At 41.9% G+C, this 27122-nt stretch overlaps 2 protein-coding genes across 3 annotated transcripts in view; both read left to right on the plus strand.

Moving 5' to 3' along the window:
• The window catches only part of GHR (growth hormone receptor), a 163271-nt gene extending 155904 nt beyond the window's left edge, over nt 1-7367 (plus strand). For both annotated transcript variants that reach the window (XM_066615146.1, XM_066615145.1), the window contains 2 exons: nt 280-349; nt 3226-7367. In XM_066615146.1, the coding sequence (XP_066471243.1) occupies nt 280-349; nt 3226-4227 (1072 nt within the window). In that variant the 3' untranslated portion in view covers nt 4228-7367. The remainder of the gene's footprint in view (nt 1-279; nt 350-3225) is intronic.
• A 6738-nt stretch (nt 7368-14105) lies between these two features.
• Nucleotides 14106-27107, plus strand: CCDC152 (coiled-coil domain containing 152). Its single transcript, XM_066616901.1, has 8 exons — nt 14106-14168; nt 19014-19119; nt 20209-20277; nt 21764-21828; nt 23498-23600; nt 23682-23809; nt 26082-26168; nt 26985-27107. Exons 1-8 carry the CDS (start codon nt 14106-14108, stop codon nt 27105-27107), a joined length of 744 nt encoding a protein of 247 aa, XP_066472998.1.
• Nucleotides 27108-27122: the final 15 nt, after the last annotated feature.

The following is a 27122-nucleotide window of genomic DNA, read 5'->3' on the forward strand; positions in this document are numbered from 1 at the left end:
GCTAATTTTCCACATGGATGGATTAAAAAGAAAAATGTATTGTGTATTTTTTAATGTATTCAAAAGTGCAGTTGCCCACCTATTATCTGAAATGCTACGGTCCAGAATTCTGCAGTTTTTGTGCAAACTATAGAGTGGCTCTTCTAGAATAAGTGAAAATGTTCTCCCACCATAGTTTGTAGAAACGCTAAACAAACATTTAATTGTATGCTACCAATCAAGCCTAATGATTGTGGACATCAGCATTTCTGAAAGTAAATGTTTAATATTTCTTTTCAGGCTAAAGATACTGATTCTTCCTCCTGTTCCAGTTCCCAAAATTAAAGGGATTGATCCAGACCTCTTCAAGGTAACTTTGAGCTGCTATACATAAAATCATTTTGCAGTAGTACCCCATTATGGGAGTAAAAGCTTAAGCATTCTAGTCAGGCCCTTTGGGAACTCCATGGCAGACTGAGAACCAACTGGTGCAGCAAGATCTCACTAGCAACAGTGACTTGGCCTTCTGTTGGATAACTTGCAGTGGTACAGCAGCCTTGCTGGGAGCAGATGATTGGCAACCCCACATATATTTCTTTCAGTTGCTGTTCTGTCACTGAAACAGTTCAATAAAAGCTTTGACTTGGTCACACTTCATGCCTCTCTGTTAGCAGAAAGGGATCCTTTCTTCCCTCTCTAGTTGTTTCTTACTTCAGCTGTCCTCAGGGTGGTACTCTGCAGAGAGGGGCCTCTTGCACACAGGTGCTGCAGCATGCTTACTTCATTACTTCTTGGTCTCCAAGGGGGATGCTCCTCAGTGATCTTGAATCCCGTGTATATGGCAGGCAGTTGTCGAGGGAGACGAATGGCAGAATACTGGCAACCATGCCGGCAGATGCCAGTAATGAAGCAAAGGGCATAGGGTGTGTGTGGTTGTGGCTAGCTGGGCATCCAGCTTTAGGAGAGACCCAGTGTCACATGCCAGCTCAATTACTGGCCAACACAGTGCTCCCTCTGATAAGTGTGCCAGCCAGGTGTGCCTGTTTGTGGTGATGCAAGTTGTTAAATGCTGGATGGGGTACTCTTTGCCTTTCTCTTGCTGTGGTTGGGTGGGTAGAGAGCAGCTTTATGGAGTAGCTGGTGTGAGTTCTAGACTTGCCTCCTGCTCTTCTTTAATCCCTGCCATGGGTGTTTCTGGCCAGTCATGCAAAAGGTCATGCTTTGCTGGTTAGGACATGTCCCTTAGCTGGGCACAAACCCATCTTGCCTGGCTCCCAGCCTGCCTCTTTGTTTAGTGAACAACCAACACCCTGCTTTGCTTGAGTACTGTTGGCGCGCCCCTTATTCTAGTTCAGGGGTGTCCAAAGTTTTTGGCAGGAGGGCCACATCATCTCTCTGACACTGTGTCGGGAGCTGGGGAAAAAAGAATTAATTTACATTTAAAATTTGAATAAATTTGTATAAGTTTACATAAATGAATATATTAAAGATGAACTTATATGAATGAATGAAGGTCTTGCTTTGTGCAAAGGCCTATAAAAGGCCTTGCACAAAGCAAGGCCAGCCTTTCCTTTGCTGCCGCTACTGCATCACAGACATGAAACAGCAAGCAGTGGAGGGAGCCCTCATCCCATAGCTCACGCGAGAGGTCAAACAGTTGCCCTCATACTGAAAGCAGTTGCGTAGGGCCAGTGCGGGCTGCAGCAAGTCTCCAGAGGGCCAGAGGCTCATTGGAGACTGGGGGCTTCCTGAGGGCCACATTGGGAGACCTCAAGGGCCACAAGTGGCCCCAGGGCCAGGGTTTGGGCATCCCTGTTCTAGTTCATTGCTTAGCATAAGGGCTCCTTCTAGCTACTTGGTGGATGTCCTCACATGGAATCAATGTTGGCAACCTTCAGTCTCGAGAGACTATGGTATCGCGCTCTGAAAGGTGGTTTTGGAACATCGTCTAGTGTGGCTGAAAAGGCCAATTCGGGAGTGACAATCCCTTCCACAACGGGAGCAAGTGCAGTCTGACCCTGGTCTGTCTCCCTGGCTATGAGCTTTCCTTCTTTGCCTCTTTGCCTCAGACTGTTGGCCAAGTGTCTCTTCAAACTGGGAAAGGCCATGCTGCACAGCCTGCCTCCAAGCGGGTCGCTCAGAGGCCAGGGTTTCCCACTTGTTGAGGTCCACTCCTAAGGCCTTTTGCTATTGAGAGACTTGTGTGTTTTTCACATGGCTGTCTTCTTTCAAGGCTGTGTCAATATTATTATGGACCCTGTCATATGACTGGGGTCCACCACAGGATGCAGCACGCATCCCATTGGCATGGCTACACTAGGGATGGAAAGTTGGATAGGATTTGGCCCACAGCATATTCGAGTACACTCTGGCAAACAAGTAGGGCCAGAGGGAGCCTGGGGTTGTGGAGCAAGTGCTTCCCTCCAGATACGAAACTCCCCTTTCCATTGTTGAATCAGAAACTGGAAATTAAATAAAGTTGCAACTCTGAGTGTACTTACTTGAAAGTTCACTCCATCAAAACCAAAAAATTTTTTGTTTAAGATGGGTGCAATAATACAAACTATGCAATTATTTCTTCCTGGGTGCAAGTCAAGATGCTATTATGACCAATAAAGCCTTTCATGGCTTGAGACCAGAATTGTGATGGACTGTGTCTCCCCACTTGAACCTCTACTCGCACTAACCACACTTCATCTGGGGCTTTGCTCTGCCTAGTGCTGCCCAAAGAGGTACAGTAAGTGGAGATGTGGGACAAGGCAGTGGCGGACCTGCCATTAAGTAAAAGGGGAAAATGCCTCAGGCACAGAGCCTCACGCACCTCTAGGACCGCACGGAAGTCTCACTGAGGCTCCCAACATAGTTGGAAACTGTTCTTCCAGTTTGCCGGAAGCACAGTTTAAGAGTGTGTCCTGGAGTCGCAGTGAGCGGGAGGGGCAGATTCGTGCGCAGCAGCATCCCTCAGGGTGTGCCATTGCGGACCTTTGCCCCAGGGCATGGGGCTGGGGAGGTCCACCACTGGGACAGGGCCTTTTGGGGAGTGGAAACCTTTTTTGTTTGGTTTGGCCTTTCATAACATTTTGTCATTTTTATTTACTGTATTTACTTATTGGTTGTTTATGGTTGATATTTAAATTGTACTTTATTGTTTTATGTGAACTATAAGGAACAATGATGATACTCTAAATGATAGAGAGACAACTTATTAATATTTTAATTAATAATATTTTTGAATTTGTTCTGTAGAAAGGAAAGCTTGATGAAGTTAATTCCATCTTAGCCAGTCACGGTAGCTACATGCCACAGCTGTATGGAGATGACTCTTGGGTTGAATTCATTGAGCTGGATATAGATGAGGCAGAAGAGAGGCCCGAAGGGTCAGACACTGATCGCCTACTCGGTGATGACCACTTGAAGTCACACAGTTGTCTTGGCGTAAGAGATGATGATTCAGGACGGGCCAGCTGCTGTGAACCGGATATCCCAGAGACTGATTTCAGTGCAAGCGACACATGTGATGGAACCTCAGATATTGATCAGTCCAAAAAAGCAAATGATAGAGAAGAGGATCTATTGTGTCTTGATCAAAAAGACAACAAGAAGCCACAGTCAGGTCTTGAGAACACAACTACTCAGTTATTGTCTGATAATCCAGAAGACCAGCAGCCCAAAGCTCATGTTTCAAACAGTACTGAGAACACCAGCCCAACTGTCCAAACCCAGCTAAGCAACCAGAGCTCAGCAGCAAACATTGACTTTTACACACAGGTCAGCGACATTACACCAGGAGGAAGTGTCATCCTTTCTCCAGGGCAAAAGATTAAGATGGGAAGAGCCCAGAGCGAGGCTCAGAAACAACCAGCTGCACAGTGCCAAACAAACTTCGCCATGGACAATGCCTATTTCTGTGAGTTGGATGTGAAAAAATGTGTCACTGTGATGCCTCGTGAAGAGGTTGAGCCAGAAGTTCAAGAGCAGAGTTTTTCTGAGGGTGCTTACTTTGCCTCTGAGAGCCTTACCACTACTCCTGTGAACCCCTCAATAGCAGTGGCGGCAGCAGCAACAGCGGTAGCAGAAGAACCACCAGAAAGTTCTGAGATGCCTGTGGCAGACTATACCTCCATTCACATAGTACAATCTCCACAAGGCCTTCTGCTCAATGCTACAGCTCTCCCTGTGCCAGACAAAGAATTCATCGTATCATGCGGTTACGTGAGCACAGACCAACTGAACAAAATTCTGCCATAGTTTTCTTTTGACTATTTGCAAAATGGTGTGATACTCATCCATGCCGTCATTGGATTCTGAAGCACATACAGAGGTCTCCAAGAACAGGAGCTTCTTCATTCACCTGTGTCACAGAAAGCTTGTGTTTGCAGAGCATACCACAACTTTTAAATGAATGATGAAGCCCATGCTCAGTTTCATATGTACATCACAGCTTCCACTTTTAATATGTATAAGATATATATAAAAAGTGGCATAGAGTTGGATTGGGTGTGTATGCTTAAACCAAATGTGTTCAATATTTTCAACGGGAGGGTGCAATCCCTATCCCAATTTTCTGAGTTGTTGAATCAATCACAGTATTGCTATTGTGTCTTGTAAATTTTGTCTATGAAATGTTGCTGGGGATGGTTCAGTAGCAGTGACTGTCTTTTGTTATTGTAGGTGTTGATTTTTGGGGTCATTCTTAACACAGTGGATGGCTACGTAATGTACCGTCAATTACCTTTATTCAGAAAGTTTGTATCAGGTGTTGTTTTTTTTTTGCAGTTTGAACATTTTTGAAGTCACATCAGACCACAATGAGATGTTTATATTGGGAATTGGACAGGAAAGCAAAAGTAGTTTGGATAAATAATACATTTATTTTGATTTATATAAATCTATTTTACTACTTTAGAGAAGCAGGAATGGATATTTTATATTTACACTGCACACTGTAGTTTAATTATAATAATCCATCTATGGAATGTATCTGCTGCAATCATTGTAGCAATTTCAAATATATATATAAGTAAAAAATTATTTTTACATAAAGTTTTTATACCTCTGCAAAAGCTATAGAGGACTCTATGTAAAGTTGCTACAGTACTTTATTAGGGCCTATTTGTTTAAGTACTATTCGTACTTTTGTGTTTTGTAGCAAATTACAACATGCACAAAACAGATATTTTATGTCACCAGATGGTTTTTCTGGCACCAATACCACACAGTTTGTATAGCAGTATGACCTCAGATGGGTTTAGATTTTTCAGGGCCTTTCAGGAACACAATTTCACTTTTATGAAACCAAAATGAAGTGCACAAGAATGGTGTCACTGGTGACATGATTACATTATTATTCACATCAAATTCTGAAGTCCTTTACTCAGACACCTACCACGGAATTCAGTATTAATACTGACTAAAGCTGAATCAAAACTCGAAGCTATTTTAGAACTCAGATTCTGAATCCAATGAAGTTATAGAACACAAAACAGTATTAACAATGCATTATTGTGTGCAAGTTGTGCACATGCAAGCTTTTAAGGCTTTTAAGGACTAGTAGGGCTTAAGCCTTTTTTACATGAATCCTTTTCTCAAGGTACACCTTAATTTACTTCAGTCTCAAATTTTGTTTACATACTCAAGGGTTAAATTCGTTCAAACATACATGCCCTGCTTATGTTCTCCATATAATCATAGCCACACCACTACTGAAGGCAGCCAAACCTGAATGCAAATGTGAAGTATTTCCATTCAGAGTCCAGCCTCAAGCTCTGAGGCTCCCAATTCAAGCCCAGGAATCCCTGACAATGGGCAGATACACATTACCATGAGGCAGGTGATAAACAGAAACAGCTTCAGCCATTTCTTGATCAAGAGAAATGGCAAGAGTGCTGTTGCACTTATCAGAATAGCTGCCGACTGTATTGCCATGTTTGCACTAACATGTGCCAGCATATGTAACTGTGGAAAAATAAGCAGTGCTCACATGTGTGAACTGAGAGAAATTAATCTATAAGAATTGTCCTTGCATTAATAGGGGTTTTTTCAGTTCACTATTGTTACCTTAGGATAGCAGGAGACTATCAATTTTTGTGACCTTCTGTAAAGCTGTGATAGCTGTGGTTGTGGTATCTGTAATATAGGCATATGTGTTTACTTAGTTGTATTGCCTGTAAAAAAAAAAAGGAGGGGGAAGGATTAAAGGTTCGCCAGTTCACTAGTTGCCAATATTTGCCTTGGTTACAATCCTACGCAAGCTTAATGAAAGAGAAGTCCGACAAAACTCAGTGGGGCTTGCTTCTAAATAAACATATTAGGGATGGCACTGTTAGAAGAACAACTTGGGTTACATTTTGTACTCACATGCTGAAAAGAAGTTAGGCTTGATTGCTTAGAATTAGAAGGCTCCCTCTGAACAGTCAGGGAGCACTGGAATGGTTTCTGATGAAGTCACACAGAAGGAGATGCTGCTGGTCTGTGTATCTGTAGCTGTCTCCCCCAGCTAGTCTCTCCTAGCAGATGCAAGAGCGAAAAACATGTGAGCTTGGCTCCATGAGATAACAGGAAATAGGAGAAGGAGAAAAGCAGCAGCCCCTCATTTCCCATGAACTGCCAGAGCTTGGCTGGTTTTTATGTAGCTGATGTGTCCAGACTGTATGTGGCCCTGGTAGAAGTAGCACCATGTATCTCAGGTTGAGATGCTCCACAAAAGCAAATCATAGCAGGCTCTGGTTGTGTCCTGATGAGCAAGAACCCATGCTCTTAGGACTCTGGGCTCCACTGCGCAAGTAAACAAACCTGAACCAATGTTGTGAATTACAAAATCCTAACATCCTGAAGTTTGTAAGCAAGCATTTAGAAGCAAACCTATACTCAGTTGGAGACTCTGTCACGCTTAAGCATTTTCCAAGAAAGAATGTAGATCAGAAGCAAATTGTGATTTACTGCAGAAATAAACTTATCTGATGTCTTTGCTACCTTTAAGCTTTTTCATCAGCAAATATAAGCAAGGATGTAGTTTTCTCAGCAGTTGGAACTGGGAAATTCTGTGTTTGGCTTGTATTTTTAAGGCAATATTTAGATTGCTAATTTGCTGTTATTTTTTTTTTAACAGCTGTCTTCTTTAGTTTTAGGCACTAATGCCATTAAAACTATGTAAGTCTCTCCTGGAGGTAGAGAAGCCTTATACTACATTTCTATTGACAAGAGTGTTTATATCACCAAAAACTAGTTAAATACCTCAATCAATCTCAGAATGTCATTTTGGTACTTTGCTGGTTACTCAAGCCATTAAACCCCAGTATGAAAAAATGCGTCTCGTTTATATTTAACTTGCCTTATGTCGATGTTGTTATTTCCTCTCAAAGTTTAATAAATTTATTTTCTTTGATCCATCATGATATCATTGCATACTTTATTGTAGATCTTTACAGAGGATGAACACACATTGAAACTCAGTCTTTTTTTATTTGTCAGGAATTTCCCACAAGGTCTTGCAGTATTCCAGATGCAATTCATGTGTTTTAAGCTTCACCCACTTTGGTGGAGCTTAGGGTCAGACTAGATGTGATGCATTATCACATGTCCATCTTTGGGATCTCTTAAACATTAGCAGCTGTTTCATACCCCGAATTAGAAAAGAGATAGATATTTAATATTTTTGGTTCTGGGGTTCCAGTGAGCTCTGCCCCCTTTCTAGACTTGCAAAGCTGTAATATAGATAAGAATCACAGAGTTGAAATAAGGGAAGTATTTGTAATCTTATGCCCTTATGCAGTCCAGTAGCAGGTACTGGACAAGATCACAACTGTACAAGATCTCAGAGCAGACAATCCTGGGCCAACTAGACCCAGCCTGATTCAACTTCCAGCACTGATGCAGCCATGCCAATGGGGTGTGTGCTGCATCCGGGGGGGGGGGGGGGGGGCAATCACTTCGTCGTCCTCAAGGTGAGGGACTCTTAGTTCCCTTACCTCTGGGTTGCATTGCAGCTGCACCAGCACTGGAAAGTTGGATAGGATTGGGCCCCCAAGCAACTTCATATGCTGAACACTGGCACAATTTATATCATGGATAAACCTGACAACCAGTTCAGACAGTAACAATTTGCAAAAAACATGCTGTAGAAACAGGATACCTAACTAAAATTATTATACAGTTTACAATAATATGCAGAATAATGATTCTGCTCCTCTTTAACCCTGATCCAAAAAAGAGTCATTTAACCATCAAGTAAGTTTAGTGATTTCAAGGGTGCTTTAGACTATGCCTCCCAAAACCAAACCGTCCTGAGCCAAACCACAAACATTTTTGTTGCCTGCAGTTTCCTGACCAGTAGCTTATTATAAGTTTCAAAGTTTATACTTTGACATCAATAACAACAGGTATGCAGACTCAATCTGCATATTTCACTTTTTTTATTGGTAGAGCTGTCTTGGGGAAATTAGGTAATTCTTGCAAGCAATGATTAATGAGGGAGACTTTCTGCCATATGGATCATAATATATCTTATTGCATTTACACAAAATGGCATATCAAGACTGAACTGGGGTTGGGTGGCCTTTTTTCTTGTTTCTGTGATGAGTTTAATTACACTGACAGATCCATATACATTAGTTTAAACCAGTGTTTCTCAAGTTTTGTCCTCCACCATACCACTTCACATGGTCCACTTATTCGAAGTACAAGTAATAAGTGACAACATCATCACCAGTTACATTTGGGTTGGGAGGCTAGATGCAACGTGACAAACACTAGTAAGAAGCTCAGGATAGACAGGAGGGCTTTTTTGAGCATGGAAAAACATGCTTTGGAGCTCTGCCTGCTGAGCTGAGCCTCCTATTGCTGTTTGTTGCAACATGTTCCTGGTCTCACTGCCAGATGGCAGGTGTCCAGGGCGTCCTGTGAGTAACACCACTCAAGTACCACTGGTGATACTGATATCACCAGTTCAAACACTGGCTTAAATCAAGCTGCTGATGTTTATTATTTGAAGGGTAGTAGGGGACATGTTTCATGAAACCCTGGTTCACCATGTCTAAAATATAAAGACACATTTGCAGTAAAACTCTATTTAAATTTTAAAAGGTCAAGATACTTTTGTGCTTCAGCCAGGTCCAAAACCCTATTTAAAGTGACACACCTTGACTAAAGTCGGTTCATTCCCAAATAGTACAATCAGCCTGTTACTTATGGGATGTTTTGAGAATCTGTGGCACCTGATATGTGCAGATGGTTCAAGATTACATCTCAGCCATTAACATGCCAAGGGTGGTAGACAGGTGCCAGAAAATTATGAGATTGAGCCCATCGGGGATGGCCATACCACAGTGGTAAAGCACATGTTTAGATGCAAAAGGCCCCAGGTTCAATCCCCAGCATCTCTGGTTAAATGGATTGGGTAGCAGGTAATGTGAAAGAACTCTGGCAGTTTCCATCCCTAGAGATACACCAGGCAGCTACTTCAATACATGGGTGTTTTGGGTGGATAAGAGCTTTTAATCATTTGATTTATTCCTCATAGTGCATTAGTGCTGTGCAGTCATTTTCACTTTCAATAACCAGCCTGGAGCCCTTCCCATCAATGGGTTTTTCTTTGGCCTGCCATTTCACATGGAATCATGAGTGACAGATGTTTTCTGACAAAACAAGGTAAAAGGAATGTTAGACCTTTTATAGATAAACAATCATTAGATAATGCTAATTTGTATGCTGTCACTAAAATCTCTAGCTGGCAGTGATTAAGCTGCCACATCACCAGTGAACCTGGCCACTTATGCACTTTTATGCCACTTATGCATTTCCAAGCATCATGCACTTATTTCTTTACATTCTCAAGCAGCTATTGTCATATGAGCGACACAGAGTTAAGTAACAGGTTTGCCAACTCCAAATTAGGTCATTCCTGAAGATTTCTTCTCAACATAAATGTTGAGAAACACTTGTCGTTATTTAATGTTTTCCTTCAAGCTGAATCACTTGAGCAATGGTGCGTGCTAGCGTGGCCAAGTTGCTTCCTCTGCCACTAAATCTGAGGCACTGCACAAAAGCTGGCTCATTCTCTGGGCCACAGCTTTGTCCTATGCTGTGAATGATTATCATAACGCTAAAGGGGGGGCACCTCAAACTCCATGTGAGTCATGAGTAACAGGCACCACCTGTGGGGATTTTGCCCCCCTTTAGTGGGGCAGACCTGGGAGTTCAGGAAAACTGAATTAAAAGGGAAGGACTCAGAGCAGTGCTGAATTTCAACTTGGCGAGGCCCTTATATCAGACTTGGAGGCCCCTTGTTAAAAAATTACACCAAAGGTACACCAAAACCAAATGAATAACTATAAGGTTATATATATATATAATGTAGAAAGGATGACCAGATACCATGGAGGACAAAGTGCCTATACTTTTAACCATTGTATAGAACAGGGTTGTCCAAATATTTTGGTAGGAAGCCACATCATCTCTCTGACACTGTGTCAGGGGCCAGGGAAAAAAAAGAATTACTTTACATTTAAAATTTGAATAAATTTAAATAAATGAATATATTAGAGATGGAACTTATATGAATGAATGGTCTCGCAGTAGCTCAAGGCCTCTAAAAGGCCTTGTACAAAGCAAGGCTGGCCTTTCCTTCGCTGCCACTGCTGCATCACAGATGTGAAACAGCAAGTAGTGGAGGTAGCCCTCATCCCACAGCTCACATGAGAGGTTGAAAAGTCACCCGCACACTGAGAGCAGTTGCATTGGGCCAGCATGGGCTCCAGCAAGTCTCCGGAGGGCCAGAGGCTCATTGAAGACTGGGGGCTTCCTGAGGACTGGATTGAGAGTCTCCGAGGGCCACAAGTGGCCCCTGGGCCGGGGTTTGGGCACCCCTGGTATAGAAGAAGGAATTTTGGCATATGCAGCTTTTTAAACCCTTCCATGTTGAGCTGCACCTGCTCAACTCCCTCTTAAACAATGGTTAAAGGTAGAGGCACTCTGTCCTCCATTGCATCTTGCTACCCTCACCAGGTGTCCTCTTTTTCTGGGACATGTCCTCTTTTTTAACCTTGTGTCCTCGAAAAGAACTTCAATCTCCTCCTTTTCCCTGTGAGCAGGCAGCGCATAGCCTTCTTGTAAGGTGCCAGTTCAAAAATTGGCAATGCCATACACAATGCATTATATTTATTTCATATAGCCAATAAATTATATGTAATCCAGTTTTAATAATAAGCAATATAGTGTTTAAATTAACCACGTGAAATCAATACATGAGTGTTTTTAACTTTTATTTTGTCATGTCCTACATTTTTCTTGGATGCCCTACACATTGGGGTGCCTGGTACTCTTTGGCAGTTATGACATCTGGTCACCCTGAATGTAGACCTTTTTAAAAAAATGCTTTGTGCAGCAAATTTTGGTGTGATTTTTAAACAAGGGGCCAGAACACACACAATTTTAAAAGAAAACCTCCCCCCCCCCCCAAAAAAAAAAACATTCTGAAGTTTTGGGGGAGCAAATTGTGAGGCCCCTATGCTGTAGCTAGTTTAGCTTGTGCCTAAATCTGGCAATGACTCTGAGGGAAATATTCTGGCACTTCTGTGAGGAGAAGAGAAAGTTCCTTTTTTAAAAGGGTGAACTCTCTCAGAAAATAAAAATTATTGGTGTCAGACTAATTCAGCCAGTTTCAAGAAGATTCCTCTATTTCCAAGAAATAGCAAGGAAATTCTCTTGCTGAATTTTTACCTCACAATGAAACAGATGCCTGCCCTCAGAGTGACCAGGTACAATGGAGGACAGCACACCTATACCTTTAACTATTGTATAGAAGAGGGAATTTGAGCAGGTGCAGCTCAACATGGAAGGATTTAAAGAGCTGCACCTGCCCAAATTCCCTCTTCTGTACAATGGTTAAAGGTGTCGGCTCTCTGTCCTCCATTGTATATGGTCACCCTGCTTGCCCTAACGGTGTTTGTGTGTTCCCCCATCTTGTGTCCCTCTCTGTTATCTTATACCTTCCATTAACCTTTCCTCCCTACCCCTGCCTCATATAGCCCCTTACTTAAAAAAAAAACAACAAAAATCCAGTGGCTCTAAAATGTATTAGGTATGAAGAATATTTTTGTTCACAATTAGGGTTGCCAACTGTTCAGGAAAAAAAATGGCCTGGTCTGCTCCTGTGACTTCAAGAGCTTGGACCTGCAGCCATTAGCGGTCGTGTTTAGCTCCATTTCATGGAAAAGGTTATCCCCACCTAATTGCTGCACATCATAGTACTAGTGTGTGGAACCTTTGTTGGTATAAAAAATACTATTAAAGGGAGTGCTGCAGCTGCCAGTTCAAAAACTGGCAATGCCACACACAACACATTATGTTTATATCATATACACCAGCCATTTTCAACCACTGAGCCATGGCACATTGGTGTGCCGCAAGTGGTCCACAGGTGTGCCACAAGAATTTGGGGGAAGGTCATTTATTAGTAGGGCCAATGGGGGATGAGAGCCCTCCACTGGCAGCTTGGTGTGCCTTCTGTCAATTGTAAAAAATCTGACGGTATGTCTTGACAATTTTAGTACCTTGTCAATGTAAGATGAAAAACATTGAAAATCCCTGATATACACACATAGCCAAAAGCCTTGTCAGTAGGGTTTCCAGCCCTCCAGGTTGACCTGGACTGTCCAGGAATCATCTCTCGTGACAACAGGGTTTTAACAGGGCCTCCATGGCTTAAGACCAATCCTATCCAACTTTCCAGCACTGGTGTAGCTGCAATGCAGCCCCTAGACAAGGGAACTAATGTTCCCTTATCTTGTGGAGGCCTCCATAACTACCCTCCCACCTCAGGATGCAGTGCACACCCCATTGGCATGGTTACACCAGGGCTGGAAAGTTGGATAGGATCTGGCCCTTAAGCCGTTTCTGCCCAATACTGCATATAAGCAACAGTGATCAAATGTGTACACCTGTGGGTTGGGCAGAAATTTAAAGAGAGACTTACAACCCAATCCTATATGTAACTATAAGTAGACATTGACTATAATGTGTATGTCCTATTGGCTATAATAGGATTTGCTCCCAGGTAAGTGTAGATAAGATTGCAGCCAAAGAAAAATAAGAGGATATTTAAATGAGGTAAGAATTACAGAATACTTTGCAAACTTTAGTCAAAGGTAAAGATGAGATATAAATCATTTCTGTAAATAAATAATGGGTATATTTTGCAAAAACAACAGAGTTTTCTGGTTCCTTAAAGACTCACAAAAGTATTGTGGCACAAAAACTGTATTTATTTGCAACCACATAAGCTCACACTCCTATAAATAACCTCCACAGGACTTTTCATTATTTTTAGGACTATAGATAATTATAGCCACATTTCTGAAGTGTGTAAGATTTCATATAGCAATCCCACAGTATAAAGCACTGATTTACATCATTTTCAGTAAGAAAGGGCTTTCTCTGTAGGACAAGTGCTCTTCTTATAACCCTTGTCCTACATAGGAAAGCCCTTTCATATAGGAAATAAGGTGAAACTCACCTGTGGATAATCATGTGGTAACTATGCTATTTTTTTTACCTTGTGCCCACAAAACTCTGTAGGCTGCATCTTATTTTACAGCTGGAGAACTGAGATAGAAAGACAGCAGCATTCAGTGAATTGATATCTGGAAAGGACTTTAAAGGTCTCTCATGTATAGTTACTTAAGCAGACCATTTTGCCTGCCTATGCTAATGTTTCATTTTTTAAAATCAGTACTATAAAAGGTAGTTATTTTCCCCCTCCACACATGCTGGCAAAAACACTTTTCTGAACAAAATGAACATTCTCAGATTTCAAATGCAAATGTCTAATTTACATTGTCCAGAATGTACATTTAATTAAAATGCTTTTCTTCTGCTTTATATATCCCTCATTATCATTTTCAATGGCAAAAGTAACTTAAAGGAATGTGTAGTAAACATAAAAAGTATTTCTGTAGATAATGGAGCATATCTCCCACAATGCTATTTTTTTCATCTGAGTAACTTCTTACTCTGCAAAGTTAATTTGAGACAACCACGAGCATTTCTTCATGCATTGTTGATGAACAGAGAATTGTTCTAATTGTTGTTTCTTTTAATATACAATTGTGGGATTTTGCAGCTAACCAAGCATGAAGAAAGTTAGTGCAGTGAACCTTGGCAAACTTTTAGAAGACTTCTCACAGATAGAAAAGGTCGGTGTAATGTGGAAGAAATCTCCACTGTTCAATTTCACCATTTAATTGCTATGCCAGGGTACTTATTTATAAATTTTCTGTACCTTTTTTCCATAAGAACATATCCAGCTGTGGGTTGCAATAAGAATGATCACAATGAAAGACAGCTTTCAAAATCTTTTTTTTAAAAGCAGCAAAGGATAGAAATCAGCCTGTGAATTCAGACATCACCAAAAACTCAGCAGTACAATACTGGAGTAAAGAGGCACAAGCCCTCCTATTCACTGGGGTCTGGTGCATATTTTTTTGGCCTTATGCCTACTCCAGCATGGCAGAGCCACAGCTCTATTTCTTACTTCCATTTGATTATGTCATTTGTTAGATATGTGAGAACAGCAGACCTCTGCTAATAACTGAAGGCCCAATCCTATCAAATTTTCCAATGCTGGTGCAGCTGTGCTAAAGCTGTGTTGCACTGCAACCTGTGGTGGGAAGGCAGTCACAGAGGCCTCCACAAGATATGGGAACATTTGTTCCCTTACCTTGGGGCTGCATTGTGGGTGCACTGGTACTGGAAAGTTGGATAGGATTGGGCCCTCAGCTACTTATTGCTAAAAACTCACTAGAAAAAAATCCCTGTGCATTAAACTTAAGTCAATTAAAATTAAAAACAAAGAAAAGGCAGTGACTGAGTGCCCAGTTAGGCACAGTGTGGTGCAAGGCACCCACCAATATTTAAAGCAGTCACTCTACTTGTCCTCATGGATATACTTACCTTGAACTGTTGTCCCAGTTCCATTAGATGGCCTTTTCATCCTGGGGCTCTCTGGGCTTGTTCTTAAAGAGATGGTGCAAAACAATATTGCAGCCTCTAGGCTTTCTTTGTGCATGTGGCTGTGTTGCACAAAGAGACAGGCAAAGATACTGAAGCTTACTTCCATCAAGTCTAAAACAGAGATTTACTAGTAGGCCTTGTGGCAGATGGCAATCAGGATTGTCATCATGAAGGGAGTCAGCTCCTAGTCAAGCCAATTCACTTCTTTGGAGTTGCATTTCTATCTTCTGTTCTTGGCAGCAAAGGCCAAGTATCTTAACTTTCTTTTTATCCCCCCCCCGAGTTTGAACCTGAGCATTTTCTGGCAGTACTGCAAGACAAATCTTGTCTGAGCTGGTGTTGGTTGCTGGAATAAAAATCAGGGTGTAGGACCCATCGGTAGAGCATGTCATCAAGCATAAGGCCTGAGCTCAATGTAACCAGTTAAAGGATCTCAGATAATGCACCCAGAAAAGACCTGCAACCCAATCCTATTATCCACCCCCTCCCCCGCCAATTTAGCACTACCAAAATGGCTACCAATGCATCCTGCAGGAGGGTTGCAGGTAGAGAGGTCTCCTTTCTAACAGGGTTAACACATTTTTGCCTGGCCCACAGATGTACACATTTGGTCCCTGTTGTGTATATGCAACATTGGGCAGAAATGGTTTAAGCCTCCACAGCACAGAGGGGTCTACTTGGACCTGTGCTAGCAAATTTACTAGTCCAGGTCCAAGCAGACCGGCACTGTGGGATCAGATCCAGGAAGGGGGCTAGAATTCTGCTGCTGCTGACAAACCCACCTCCTTCCCAGATCTGATTCACCCTCCTTCATACTCACTGCCACCTTGTTCTGCCACCCCTCATTGTCACCTCCCCCCAGTCTGTCCCTCCCTCCCCACTGCTTTACCTGCATTGGCTGGTCTTTGTCAGTCCACCAGCACATAGCGGAAGGTTCTGGCCTTCCCGCAGGTGCTACAGCAGCACACTATTCCATGCACTACTGGAGTGCCTTATTACAACTACTGTAAGGCAATTAGCTCTGGTGGATTGTTTGTTCTGCCAGCACTAAAGCCCAGTAGGATTGAGCTGCTGATCTAAAAGAACTACTGCAAGTCAGAACAGACAATACTGAGCTAGATGGATCAGTGGCCTGACTGAGGCTGCAATCCTAATCATGCTTTCCTGAGAGTAAGCCCCATTGAACAAAATAGGACTTACTTCTGAGTATACCTGGTTAGGTTGTGCCATGTCATATGCTTGTAAAGATAACTTCAGTGCTTTCATATTTCTATTTAGTGGGCTTTCTGTTGTAAATGGATATGAAATTGTTTAATTGGAAGTACATTTCCTTATGTAGATTGTGTTCTATAAAACCATTCCATTGCTCTAGATCAGGGGTCTCCAAACTTTTTGGCCAGAGGGCCGCATCAAATATCTGGCAAGGTGTTGGGGGGCCGGAAAAAAATTTAAATACAGTGGTGCCTCACAAGACGAAATTAATTCGTTCCGCAAGTCGTTTCGTATTGCAAAAATTTCATCTTGCGAAGCGCGGTTTCCCATAGGAATGCATTGAAATTTAATTAATGCGTTCCTATGGGCAAAAAAAGTCAGAACAAAGTCAAATTTGGTTTACAAAGTGTTTATTAAGTGCTCTTTAAAGGCATACATACTGTACAGAGGATTTCAAAAATTTCAAGCACAAAACTTCAACTTTTTAATTTTAAAAATTCGTCTTGTGAAGCATGGCCATAGAAAAATTAATCTTGCGAGTCACCAGAAAAATCGCAAAAACGCTTTTATCTTGCGAGTTTTTCGGTGTGCGAGGCATTCGTCTTGCGAGGCACCACTGTATAAGATTTATATAAATAAATTAGAGCTGGAACCAGTGGCGTCACTAGGATTCGTGTCACCCGGTGCGGGAGGCCTGTGTGTCACCCCATGCAGTGGGCAGGGAAACACCCCAGATGGTGGGCGTGGTGATGTACCATCGCCCCGCCCCCCACTGGTATTTTGGCTGTACCTTTTGATAGAACACAGATCTTTCAATGTGGTTTGTTTCATTGCATTCTGCATGAAATTACGCACTGATTGATATATAACATGATGGGATTATTCCTCCAGACTCTGATTTTAGTGATTTTGAAAACTTGTATGGTCACACACACACACACCTGTGTCAACTTACTAACACCTTATTGCAGCAGTTCTCATACTTTTAGCACCTGGACCCACTTTTTAGAATGACAGTCTGTCCAGGACCCATTGGAAGTGATGTCATGACCAGAAGTGACATCATCAAGCAAATTAAAATAAATAATTATAAATAATTAAATTAAAATGAAAGAAATAAATAAGGGGAAGCCAGTCCTGTTCTACCAAGTGAGTTTTCTCTGTAGTCTGCCTGCAATAACACCCCCCCCCAAGAATCATTGAGATTTCCAGCCCTCCCCAGTACCCAGTTTAAAGTCCTTCTATTTCAAGCACATCAATACAAAGACCCACCTGGCTTTACAAGTCTGAGAGCCCAATCCTATGCCTGCCTACTCAGAAGTAAGTCCCATTAAAGTCAGTTGGGCTTACTCCCAGGAAAGTGTGGGTAGGATTGGGCTGTGAGGGAAACTGCAAGTGCAAAATAGAAAACTTTCCCCTTACCAGTTCAAGCCATTTGTTGGTCCTTTCTAGTGGGGGGAGGCTGCCTTCTGGGGCTTTTGTTGTGCTCCAGTCCCATCGGATCAGGACCATTCTGGTGAACTCACATTCCCCTTTCCCTGGCCTGACCACCAGCCAAGGCACGTCTGCCTACTCCCGAGTAAACGTGACCGTGAGGCTGCTCCCCTTCCCATAGAGCTGAATACACTCGCAGCTGGGAGAGGGAACCACCTTCTCGGTGTTTTGGGGGGGCTGCACTCATTGGATCAGGACCATTCTGACGTCCTTGGAGTCTTCTCAGCCTGCCCTTTCTGATGCACTAAGGCATGTTTGCCTACTCGTGAGTAAACGAACGCTATGGCACGACGCAGTAGCGCCTAACAGTGCGATTTTAGCACGTCACCCAGTGCAGCCCGCACCCCCTGCACTTCCTAGCAATGCCACTGGATGGAACTTAGATGAGTGAATAAATGAACAGGCTCATTCATTCAACCTCCCTGGCCCTTAGAACACCCTCCAGACTCAACCAGAGCATAGTTCCAGTCATGTTTGGCCAAGTGAACCAGAGGCTTTCAGGGGACAAGAGGCTGACCGTGGGCCAGATAGAAGCTCGCCATGGGCCGCATCTGGCTCCCAGGCCAGGGTTTGGAGACCCCTGCTCTAGATTACTCTTTTGTGGATTATGCTCTCCAAGCCTCAATTTTTGTCTGATAGCAAACTAGTTTGCTCTCCAAGCCTCAATTTTTGTCTGATAGTAAACTAGAGCCAAATCCTACCTAAGGGTTACGACAGCGGAACAGAGAATCCACTGTTGTAAATTATGTCCGTTTTGGAACTGCCACTGCAAATGTTGGTATTGTTGGTGGTCCACTGCTGCAGCCAGCTACCAGTGGGAGAGCGCAGAGAAGCATGTGCAGGGAGCAGGGAGTGGGAAAAATTGGGTAGGGGGAAAAAACAGGGGAGTGTTGGTGGGAAGGAGGCCATGCAGGAGGTGAAACAGGGGAGTGAGGGAGGGGTTAGATTCCAGTGACACCGGCATGCACCAGGATCTTGTTCCTGTCCCTCTCCCTTACTCTCCTTGAATCTGTACGAGCAAAATGTTTGACACAGACCTGAGGAGACCCATCTAGGCAGCAGAGACTTGCCTAGGGTAAGAGAACAAAAGATATCTTTCAGATACCTCCACAAGACTTTTCTTCCTTTAGCCACAAAGGGGATAGCATACTGATACTGATTTATGGTGAGAATAATTTGGCCTGCATGAAGCTCCCTGGACTTTCAGGAAATACTGTAGTATTTTAATTAATGTTTCTTAACCACTCTAACAAAATAACAGAAGGACTGGGTCAAAAACTTAGAACAAGAGTTTTCATTTAGAATGTAACAAATTCCTACAGAAAATGTCAGAGCTTCATGGAAGCAATAATCTTCTGAGACTTCAGCTGGAAAAAGCAAACAGGTTACTGGCAATAAGCCAGTCAAAGGAAGAGTCTGCAAAAAAAGGTGAATATCTGTGTGCATGTGTGTGTTTAACAAGGTAGTCCTGAATTCCTGCATTTAATGTTAGCATTTTCTATCATAAGAAGTTACACACAAGAGGAGGTTAACATACCTCAACTCATAATCTGATAATCTATAAATTATGGTCATGATTCTTACCTTTGCACATGCAAGAAAAGTGCAAAGGATCCTCAAAGCATTTTAGGTTGTATGAATAGAACTGCTGATATGGACTGTGTGCTATCCCTAAATGAAAAGACACAGGTCCTATCCATAAAACTGCAACAGGATATTTCTTAATGGCAGGGAAGGAAGAAGCATGCTCCATTCAACTTCCCATTCCATGTTCTTGGGCAGATTGTAAACAACAATTACTTACTTCATTCTTTACTGAGATAATTATATGCCTAATAAAGGTTTAAATAAATAAAATAAAAAACTGAGATGATAAACCATAATATATTGGTAATTTACACAAGTGATTATTTCAATGGACCCAATCTAGAGCAGTATGGAAACTACAGGAAATTCATATGAGCAAATAGACATAGACAGAGCATGAGTAGTTTAGAATCTCTGGGGGACAGGGGAGCGCAGACGTTCATGGGAGGTGCTGAGCACATTGCCACGCGTCAGTGAGAAAATGGGAAGAGAAAGGCTCCATAATGCTTTTCAGGGGTGGATTGTGCTGTTTCTCTGACCTTCGGAAAGTAGTGTTTTGCAGATTGATCATGTAAGAAGACCATAGCTTTTAAAGGAAACTGGAAAATGAAGGGATATCACAGGTCCATCTTGTGTTCACTACTTGAAATTGCAGGCACATGTGAACCATGACTTGTTAAAAACAATCATATAATGTTGATTCTTAGACACAGCAAAAATTTTAAAATTCCAAATTAATGTTTACAGTAGTTTTGAGATATAAAATTTAGAAATACAGAAACCTGCATAACTTTTTAAAATTATTATACTGGGTCAATACTCATTCTTAATTATACTACTTAAAGATAATTTTAAATGTCCTGATAGAATTATATAATAATTACCACCTTAAACAATTAACACTATTCTTCTATTCTTTTTTTTTAAAAGAATGTGCTACCCTCCAGAATATGATTAAGAGCCTCCAACAAACAATAGAAAGCCAGTGTAATCTAAGAGGTAATAATATGGCAATGTGTTTAGCTGGCTGCACTATTGCTGGAAGACAATTGCTGTGATTCTTGCCAGGAGGATGCTCATATGAAGTCTGGTACATAGGATTTGAAACAGGACTGTCAAGAATTTTTTTTTTGCAGTGAAGAAGAGATCAGAGAACTGAGCTGCCCTAGCTTTAAGATGGGATTGATTGGGATTTAAGATGGGATTTTTAAAATTGGCCTGTGAATTTGAACACGAGAAGGAAAGGGTGGTGATATGCCAAAACTGTATTTTAAAATTTTCTCTGTGTGTCATTTTTCCAGTCAGAATTGCCCTTCCCAAAATCCTGCCAAGGTTTTGAAGTAAAAAAAAGAACAACCCATAGGGAAAGGTTTATGTACAATCTTCTTCCTTAATGCTGCTGCTCTGATCTCTCTCCCCCAGATGCCTTTCATAAAAACAAAGCAAACTAATCACGCTTATCATGTTCCATGTCACATCTAGTTTGGCCAGGGTGGGAAGTTCATTTCCTTAGTTTGCCAACTTGTACAAACTTGCACCAGCGAAAACTGCATGAAGGAAACTTGTATAGATGTAGAGAGGCACAGCTCAGTATTGTGTGCCTGGCAGGAGATTGAACAGCAAATCTCTGTTCTGTGTGGATGCAGCACAGAACAAAGGTTCTTTTAAAGCCCTATACTGCTCTGGGCCAGGGTATCTTAGAGATTGCCTACTTCCTTACAATCTGGCTTGTCATCTTAGGTCATCAGAGAAGGCCTTTTTACAAGTGCCGCCACCTAGGGAGGTACTTGGGGCGTCGGCAAGAAATAGGGCCTTCTCAGTAGTGGCACCAACGCTATGGAATTCCCTTCCCCTTGACTTAAGAATGGCTCCCTCTCTTGAGACTTTTCAGCAAGGCCTGAAGACCCTTCTGTTTAAACAAGCCTTCTGAGTTCTCGGCCTTTTTAACATCTTTTCAACATCTTTTAATATTTTTTACAAGCCTGATTCTTTTATGATTTGCTGCTCTATGCTCTTTTTACTTGACTGCTTTTTATCTGCTGTTTTTATGATGTGTGTTAATATGCTTTTATCTGTTTTAAGTTATGTTTTTAATTTGTTTTAACCTGTTGTAAGCCGCCTTGAGTCCCTTCAGGGAGAAAGGCGGGGTAAAAATAAAGTTAATAATAATAATAATAATAATAATAATAATAATAATAATAATAATATTTTGCCTGTGGCAAAATATCTGTAATTTTTTTTGCAGTTGGGAAAGGCAGACCCAACTGAACAGGTCAGAGACTCTAGCACCATGCTGAATGCCTGGGAGACGAAGATACGAAAAGCTGTCTAATGCAATTGACACTTTTCCACTTGACTGCTTTCATTTATTTAATTTAAATGCTTCATGTAGATTTGCAGTGGCATTATTCAGTCAATTTTTTTCTGTAACATTTAGGAAATTGTTGAGTTTTGTTTGACTTGTAATAATATGTCCTTCACACAGATGAAAATGAAAAACTAAAGAAGATTGCTCAAACTTTGGAACAAACATTGAAGGCCAATGAACAGGTGGGAGCATGGACACTGTATTTGTTTGAGAGATCAATTCTCTGTACAATGTGCTTTCTGTAGATAGGTTGTTGTCTTGAGAATTTCTCCTTTGAATAATTATTCCTGTAATCATTACCATGGCCTCCAGCATCATTGCAAGATACTTGAATATAGACAGACTATGGACCTAATCCCTAATTGGCCCTAGTACCGGCACTGAGCTGAGCCCTGCGTGTCCCAATCATTCCATAAGGAACATCCATGGCACCCAGAGAGGAGGGGCCACTGGTGCTGGGCCAGCAGCAGTCAGCGCTGGGCCCTCAGTGCCATGTGGCCAGCTGACTGGCCGTTCTTCAACAGTGGCTGACAATAAATTTTCTTGGGGGGTGGGCGGAGGAGAGGAGGATTGGGCCCAGGAGGAGGGGGAAGATGGTGGTAGGCTCTGCTGCCATATCCTAACCTCCCTCCTGGCCCAGGCAGCCTGATACAGGCCTCAGAAGCGGGCCCAGATCTAAGGAGACCCATTGGCACTGGGGTAACACAAAGGAGCAAAGGCTCCCTTACCCAATGGAGACTCCCAGTGCTAGCCTGGGGCCCATTAGATCCAGTGGTAACCATTTTGGTGCTGCTGGAGCCCTGAGCATTGCCAGGTTCATGAGTGGGCTGCCTGTCTGATTTTAAAAAGTAGTGGTCATTTAAAGTTATCTATCTTGTCTGTTAATTGGTTTGCCAGATGGTGATCCACAAACATTATTCTTGTGAATCTATGTAATGGCCAAAGATATGACCCCGCAGTGTATGTTCTGCATCATTGTTTGTGCTATTATACATATTGTCATGGTAATTTTAGCAATTCTTTCAAGCAGTGTGTGTGTGTGCCTATATAGCAAGCATAAATAGGACGAGTAGAAAATGCTTTACAATCAGAAGCAAAGGCTCATGGTTCAGTGGCAGAGCAGATGCTTTGCATGTAGGAGGTTTTAAGTTCATTCCTCAGCATTTCCAGTGTCAAGGAGTGGGATGAGATGAGCACTAGTTTGATTCAGTATAAAACATCTTCATATATTGTCAATTCTTTTTTAAAAACTCATTAATTGTCATTCAAAAATTGTATATCACAAGCATGTTTAGCAATTAGGCCCTGTTGACAACTAGAGTACCAGGCATGTAGACTGAGAAATGTGACTTGAGCGGAAATGTTTGAGCTTGTGTGATAGAGTGGTCCTGTCATTGCTTTCACCACATATTCAGCTGACAAACAGGCACATTTTCAGTGCTATTGAAAACTACCAATAAAGGAATGAGCAGCAGTTGCGAGTTGTATGCTTGCTAAATAAACCTTTGCACAGATCCATTCAGCATACATTCTCAACATGCATGTTCAGTGGTGTGAATTGGCCTCTCATAGGAACTTAAGGCCACACATACTGTACCAGCTGAACTGATTTTTAGGTGGGCCTGTTTTATTCCTCCTTTATAGATGAAGAACTGTGGATGGATTATCTGCCCCAAGGCATTTCACTGAATTTCATGATATTCAAAGTTAATTTGAAGTTATATGGTATTTTCTTAAAATTGAGCTAAAATGGAAACAGGAATTGAGGGAATTTAGTGACAACTCATTCTGATTAAATAGTTAAATTGTAATGCTTATTTTAAAACTTGCTTGATTGGATCCAATTCACAGGAATATAATAATCAGATTGACGGGCTCTTAAGAGAAGCTGAAAGCAAGAAGGAGGAACACAAGCTTGAACAAAGAAAGATATACTGTAACATGAGCAGAAAAAGTAAGCAGAATAAAGGCATACTAGGACAGAAAGTCTCCTTGATTAATGCAATGAACTATTACATTTATTATTTTTTATTAGTTGAAACAAAGGAGGAAGAACACAAGCAACTAATAGAGAAAAAAGATCTGGAGATTTTGGAACTAATGACACAACTGAGAGCTCAAGAAAAAGACAAACAGAATGAAATAATCAAATTGCAAATAGAGGTATGCACTAGAAATCCAGTTATAGTTAAATGAACTATAGGCAGAAAAAAGCTATGTCAACAAAACTGGAGATTTGTACAATGCATGAAATGTACGTTGCATTTGTACATTTATGAAGAGGTTTTCAACCTCTTCATAAATGACCTTGAGACGGGTGAGCAGTGAGGTGGCAAAGTTTGCAGACGACGCCAAACTTTTCCGAGTGGTGAAGACCAAAAGTGATTGAGGAGCTCCAGAAGGATCTCTCCAGACTGGCAGAATGGGCAACAAAATGGCAGATGCGCTTCAATGTCAGTAAGTGTAAAGTCATGCACATTGGGGCAAAAAATCAAAACTTCACAAATAGGCTAATAGGTTCTGAGCTGTCTGTGACAGATCAGGAGAGAGATCTTTGGTGGTGGTGGACAGGTCGATGAAAGTGTCGACCCAATGTGCGGCGGCAGTGAAGAAGGCCAATTCTATGCTTGGGATCATTAGAAAAGGTATTGAGAACAAAACAGCTAGTATTATAATGCCATTGTACAAATCTATGGTAAGGCCACACCTGGACTATTGTGTCCAGTTCTGGTTGCCGCATCTCAAAAAAGACATAGTAGAAATGGAAAAGGTGCAAAAGAGAGCAACTAAGATTATTACGGGGCTGGGGCACCTTCCTTATGAGGGAAGGCTACAGCGTTTGGGCTCTTCAGCCTAGAAAAGAGACGCCTGAGGGGGTACATGATTGAGACATACAAAATTGTGCAGGGGATGGACAGAGTGGATAGGGAGATGCTCTTTACACTCTCACATAACATCAGAACCAGGGGACATCCACTAAAATTGAGTGTTGGGAGAGTTAGGACAAAAGAAAATATTTCTTTACTCAGCATGTGGTTGGTCTGTGGAACTCCTTGCCACAGGATGTGGTGCTGGTGTCTGGCCTGGACGCCTTTAAAAGGGGATTGGACAAGTTTCTGGAGGAAAAATTCATTATGGGTTACAAGCCATGATGTGTATGTCCAACCTCCTGATTCCTCCTGTGAGATACAGGAAGCTGGACTAGATGGGCCTATGGCCTGATCCAGTGCGGCTGTTCTTATGGGTTGATCTGAAAGAGACTTATGCGCCACATCCAGAACTTCCAGGGAGACTTTACAGTAACGCATGAGACAGGAGGATGAAGGGGAAATTGGATCACAGCCATACAAAAACAATAAAGTCAATAAAAAGAGTAAAAACATAAAACATACAAAAATGTGCTAACTACTGTACAGCAAAAAGAAAACTTCTTCCACCACTTGCCAGCCAATTTACAGCTCAACAGAATGCCTTCAAGGACAGACATGGCAACCCTCAGAACAGTGGTAATTCTGCAATCCTGCGCACATAAAGGCCCTACTACTAGGTACAAATTCCCTATCTCACTCAGCAAATAAATTCAAAGCAGGGCCGACCAAATGAGTGAAGTGGGTGTGGAGAAGAATGGAGCTCTTTAAAATAATCTGCTGCTTCCTTCTAATGCGTGAGCATTCTTGTGCCATTGAAAAGCTCCCCTGGATATTTAACATGTGATGCATACTCTCCCTTCTCAGCTTGTGCAATGTTAGCATGAGGAGAACTTGCAGCAGCGAATATTCAGGATTGGGTTACAGGCAGACTGTTTACAAGGAAGGAAGAGTTAGTTTTATTTGAAGCCACAAGAGCTACACTATGAAAAAAAATTTGAGTCTGAATAAGTATTCTAAAAAATTCATCCCAATTTCAAAATATTCTGAATAAGAGGTATTATTGCTTTTTAAAGAACATTGCTTTTTCATTAGAGAATCAATAACCACTTCTGAGGCTATTATGCTTAGCATACTTACATGGAAATCAGTTCCACTGGCATTATTTTTAAGACTATATAAATGTTCCGAAGATTGTGGTATTAGAATTCCTTTCCTAAAGATTTTATGTCCTTGTCCTAAGAAGGTTGGGGAGAAAAATTACTTGAGGCATATTTTTCTTGAGCCTTGTAGTGCTGAAAGCATGTTTATTTATCCAATTGGAGAGCATTTATGTTGGAGTCTGTGAGTTGTCCCTTGATTGAAATTCTCTGTTTTTTATAGTTTCTTCACTCTAAATTGCAAAAGGATATGATTCAGCCAAAGTAAAGCTGTTTTCACACCTGTAGACTTCAATGATTATTTAAAGTAGTATTATTTGTACATGTTTGTGTCCTGTCTGGTTCCCCCACCCCTCACCTTTGTGCTTATCAATATCAACATACTAACATATATTGTTTTTATTTCAGTTCAGTGCTAAACTGGCAAGAAATCAGAACAAGTCACCCAAACCATATCCCGATCCCAGTGCACTGCCTTCAAATATTTACAGACGGGTATGTATTTTCTTGTACCTACTAAACATACCACCTCTATTACGGCTTCTGTCTCCAGCCTGCAATGGAGTGATGGGTGGTACATTTCTGTCGGAAGTGGTAGTGGCACCGGAACTCTGAAAGGCTGAGTAGATGGCTCTCCCATTGACTATTTGGTATGCAGCAGCACATTGGGTGGGAGGTTTCGCCTCCCAAACTGAGCTCTAAACAGTGCAGAGCTCGACAACCCAGAAATTGGCAATTATGTAATGCCATCATCGCCAAACATCTGACCCATATACCAAAGGACGTTGCCAGCCACTGCCTTAAGTCATGCCACCTAGTGATGGTAGGGACTGTTTTGGATGTTATCAGGGGTCTTGTCCTCGGTCAAACCAGTTTCATAAGAAGAGCCCTGCTGGATCAGGCCAAAGGCCCATCTAGTCCAGTTTCCTGTATCTCACAGTGACCCACCAAGTGCTTCAGGGAGCACATAAGACAACAAGACACAACCTGCGTCCTGGTGCCGTCCCCCTGCATCTGGCAATCAGATCCATCCCATAAGTCAATTTCAATCTAATTCAGTAGGCACAAACCACTGAACACACACTACATCTTCCTCAACTGGGACTATTAAGTTCCTGGGACTATTAAGTTCTATGGAAACACAAGTTTTTTGTTTGTCTGAATTTTATCTGGTGTGCTCCCTGGGGCACTTGGTGGGCCACTGTGAGATACAAGAAGCTGGACTAGATGGGCCTATGGCCTGATCCAGTGGGACTGTTCTTATGTTCTTAATTTTAAGGGGCAACATAATATTTGCTTGAATTCCTGTAGAAGCTTCAGCACTTTCAAGATGAGAAGAACAAAGAAATTCAAGTTCTCCGCAACACCATCAGAGACTTAGAACAGAGGTTAAGTGGCAGACAAGATTTCTATCTCAAACGACGGCAGTTTTGAAAGGTATAAAGCATA

Source organism: Tiliqua scincoides, chromosome 2 (assembly GCF_035046505.1).
Source record: "Tiliqua scincoides isolate rTilSci1 chromosome 2, rTilSci1.hap2, whole genome shotgun sequence".
Taxonomy (NCBI): domain Eukaryota; kingdom Metazoa; phylum Chordata; class Lepidosauria; order Squamata; family Scincidae; genus Tiliqua; species Tiliqua scincoides.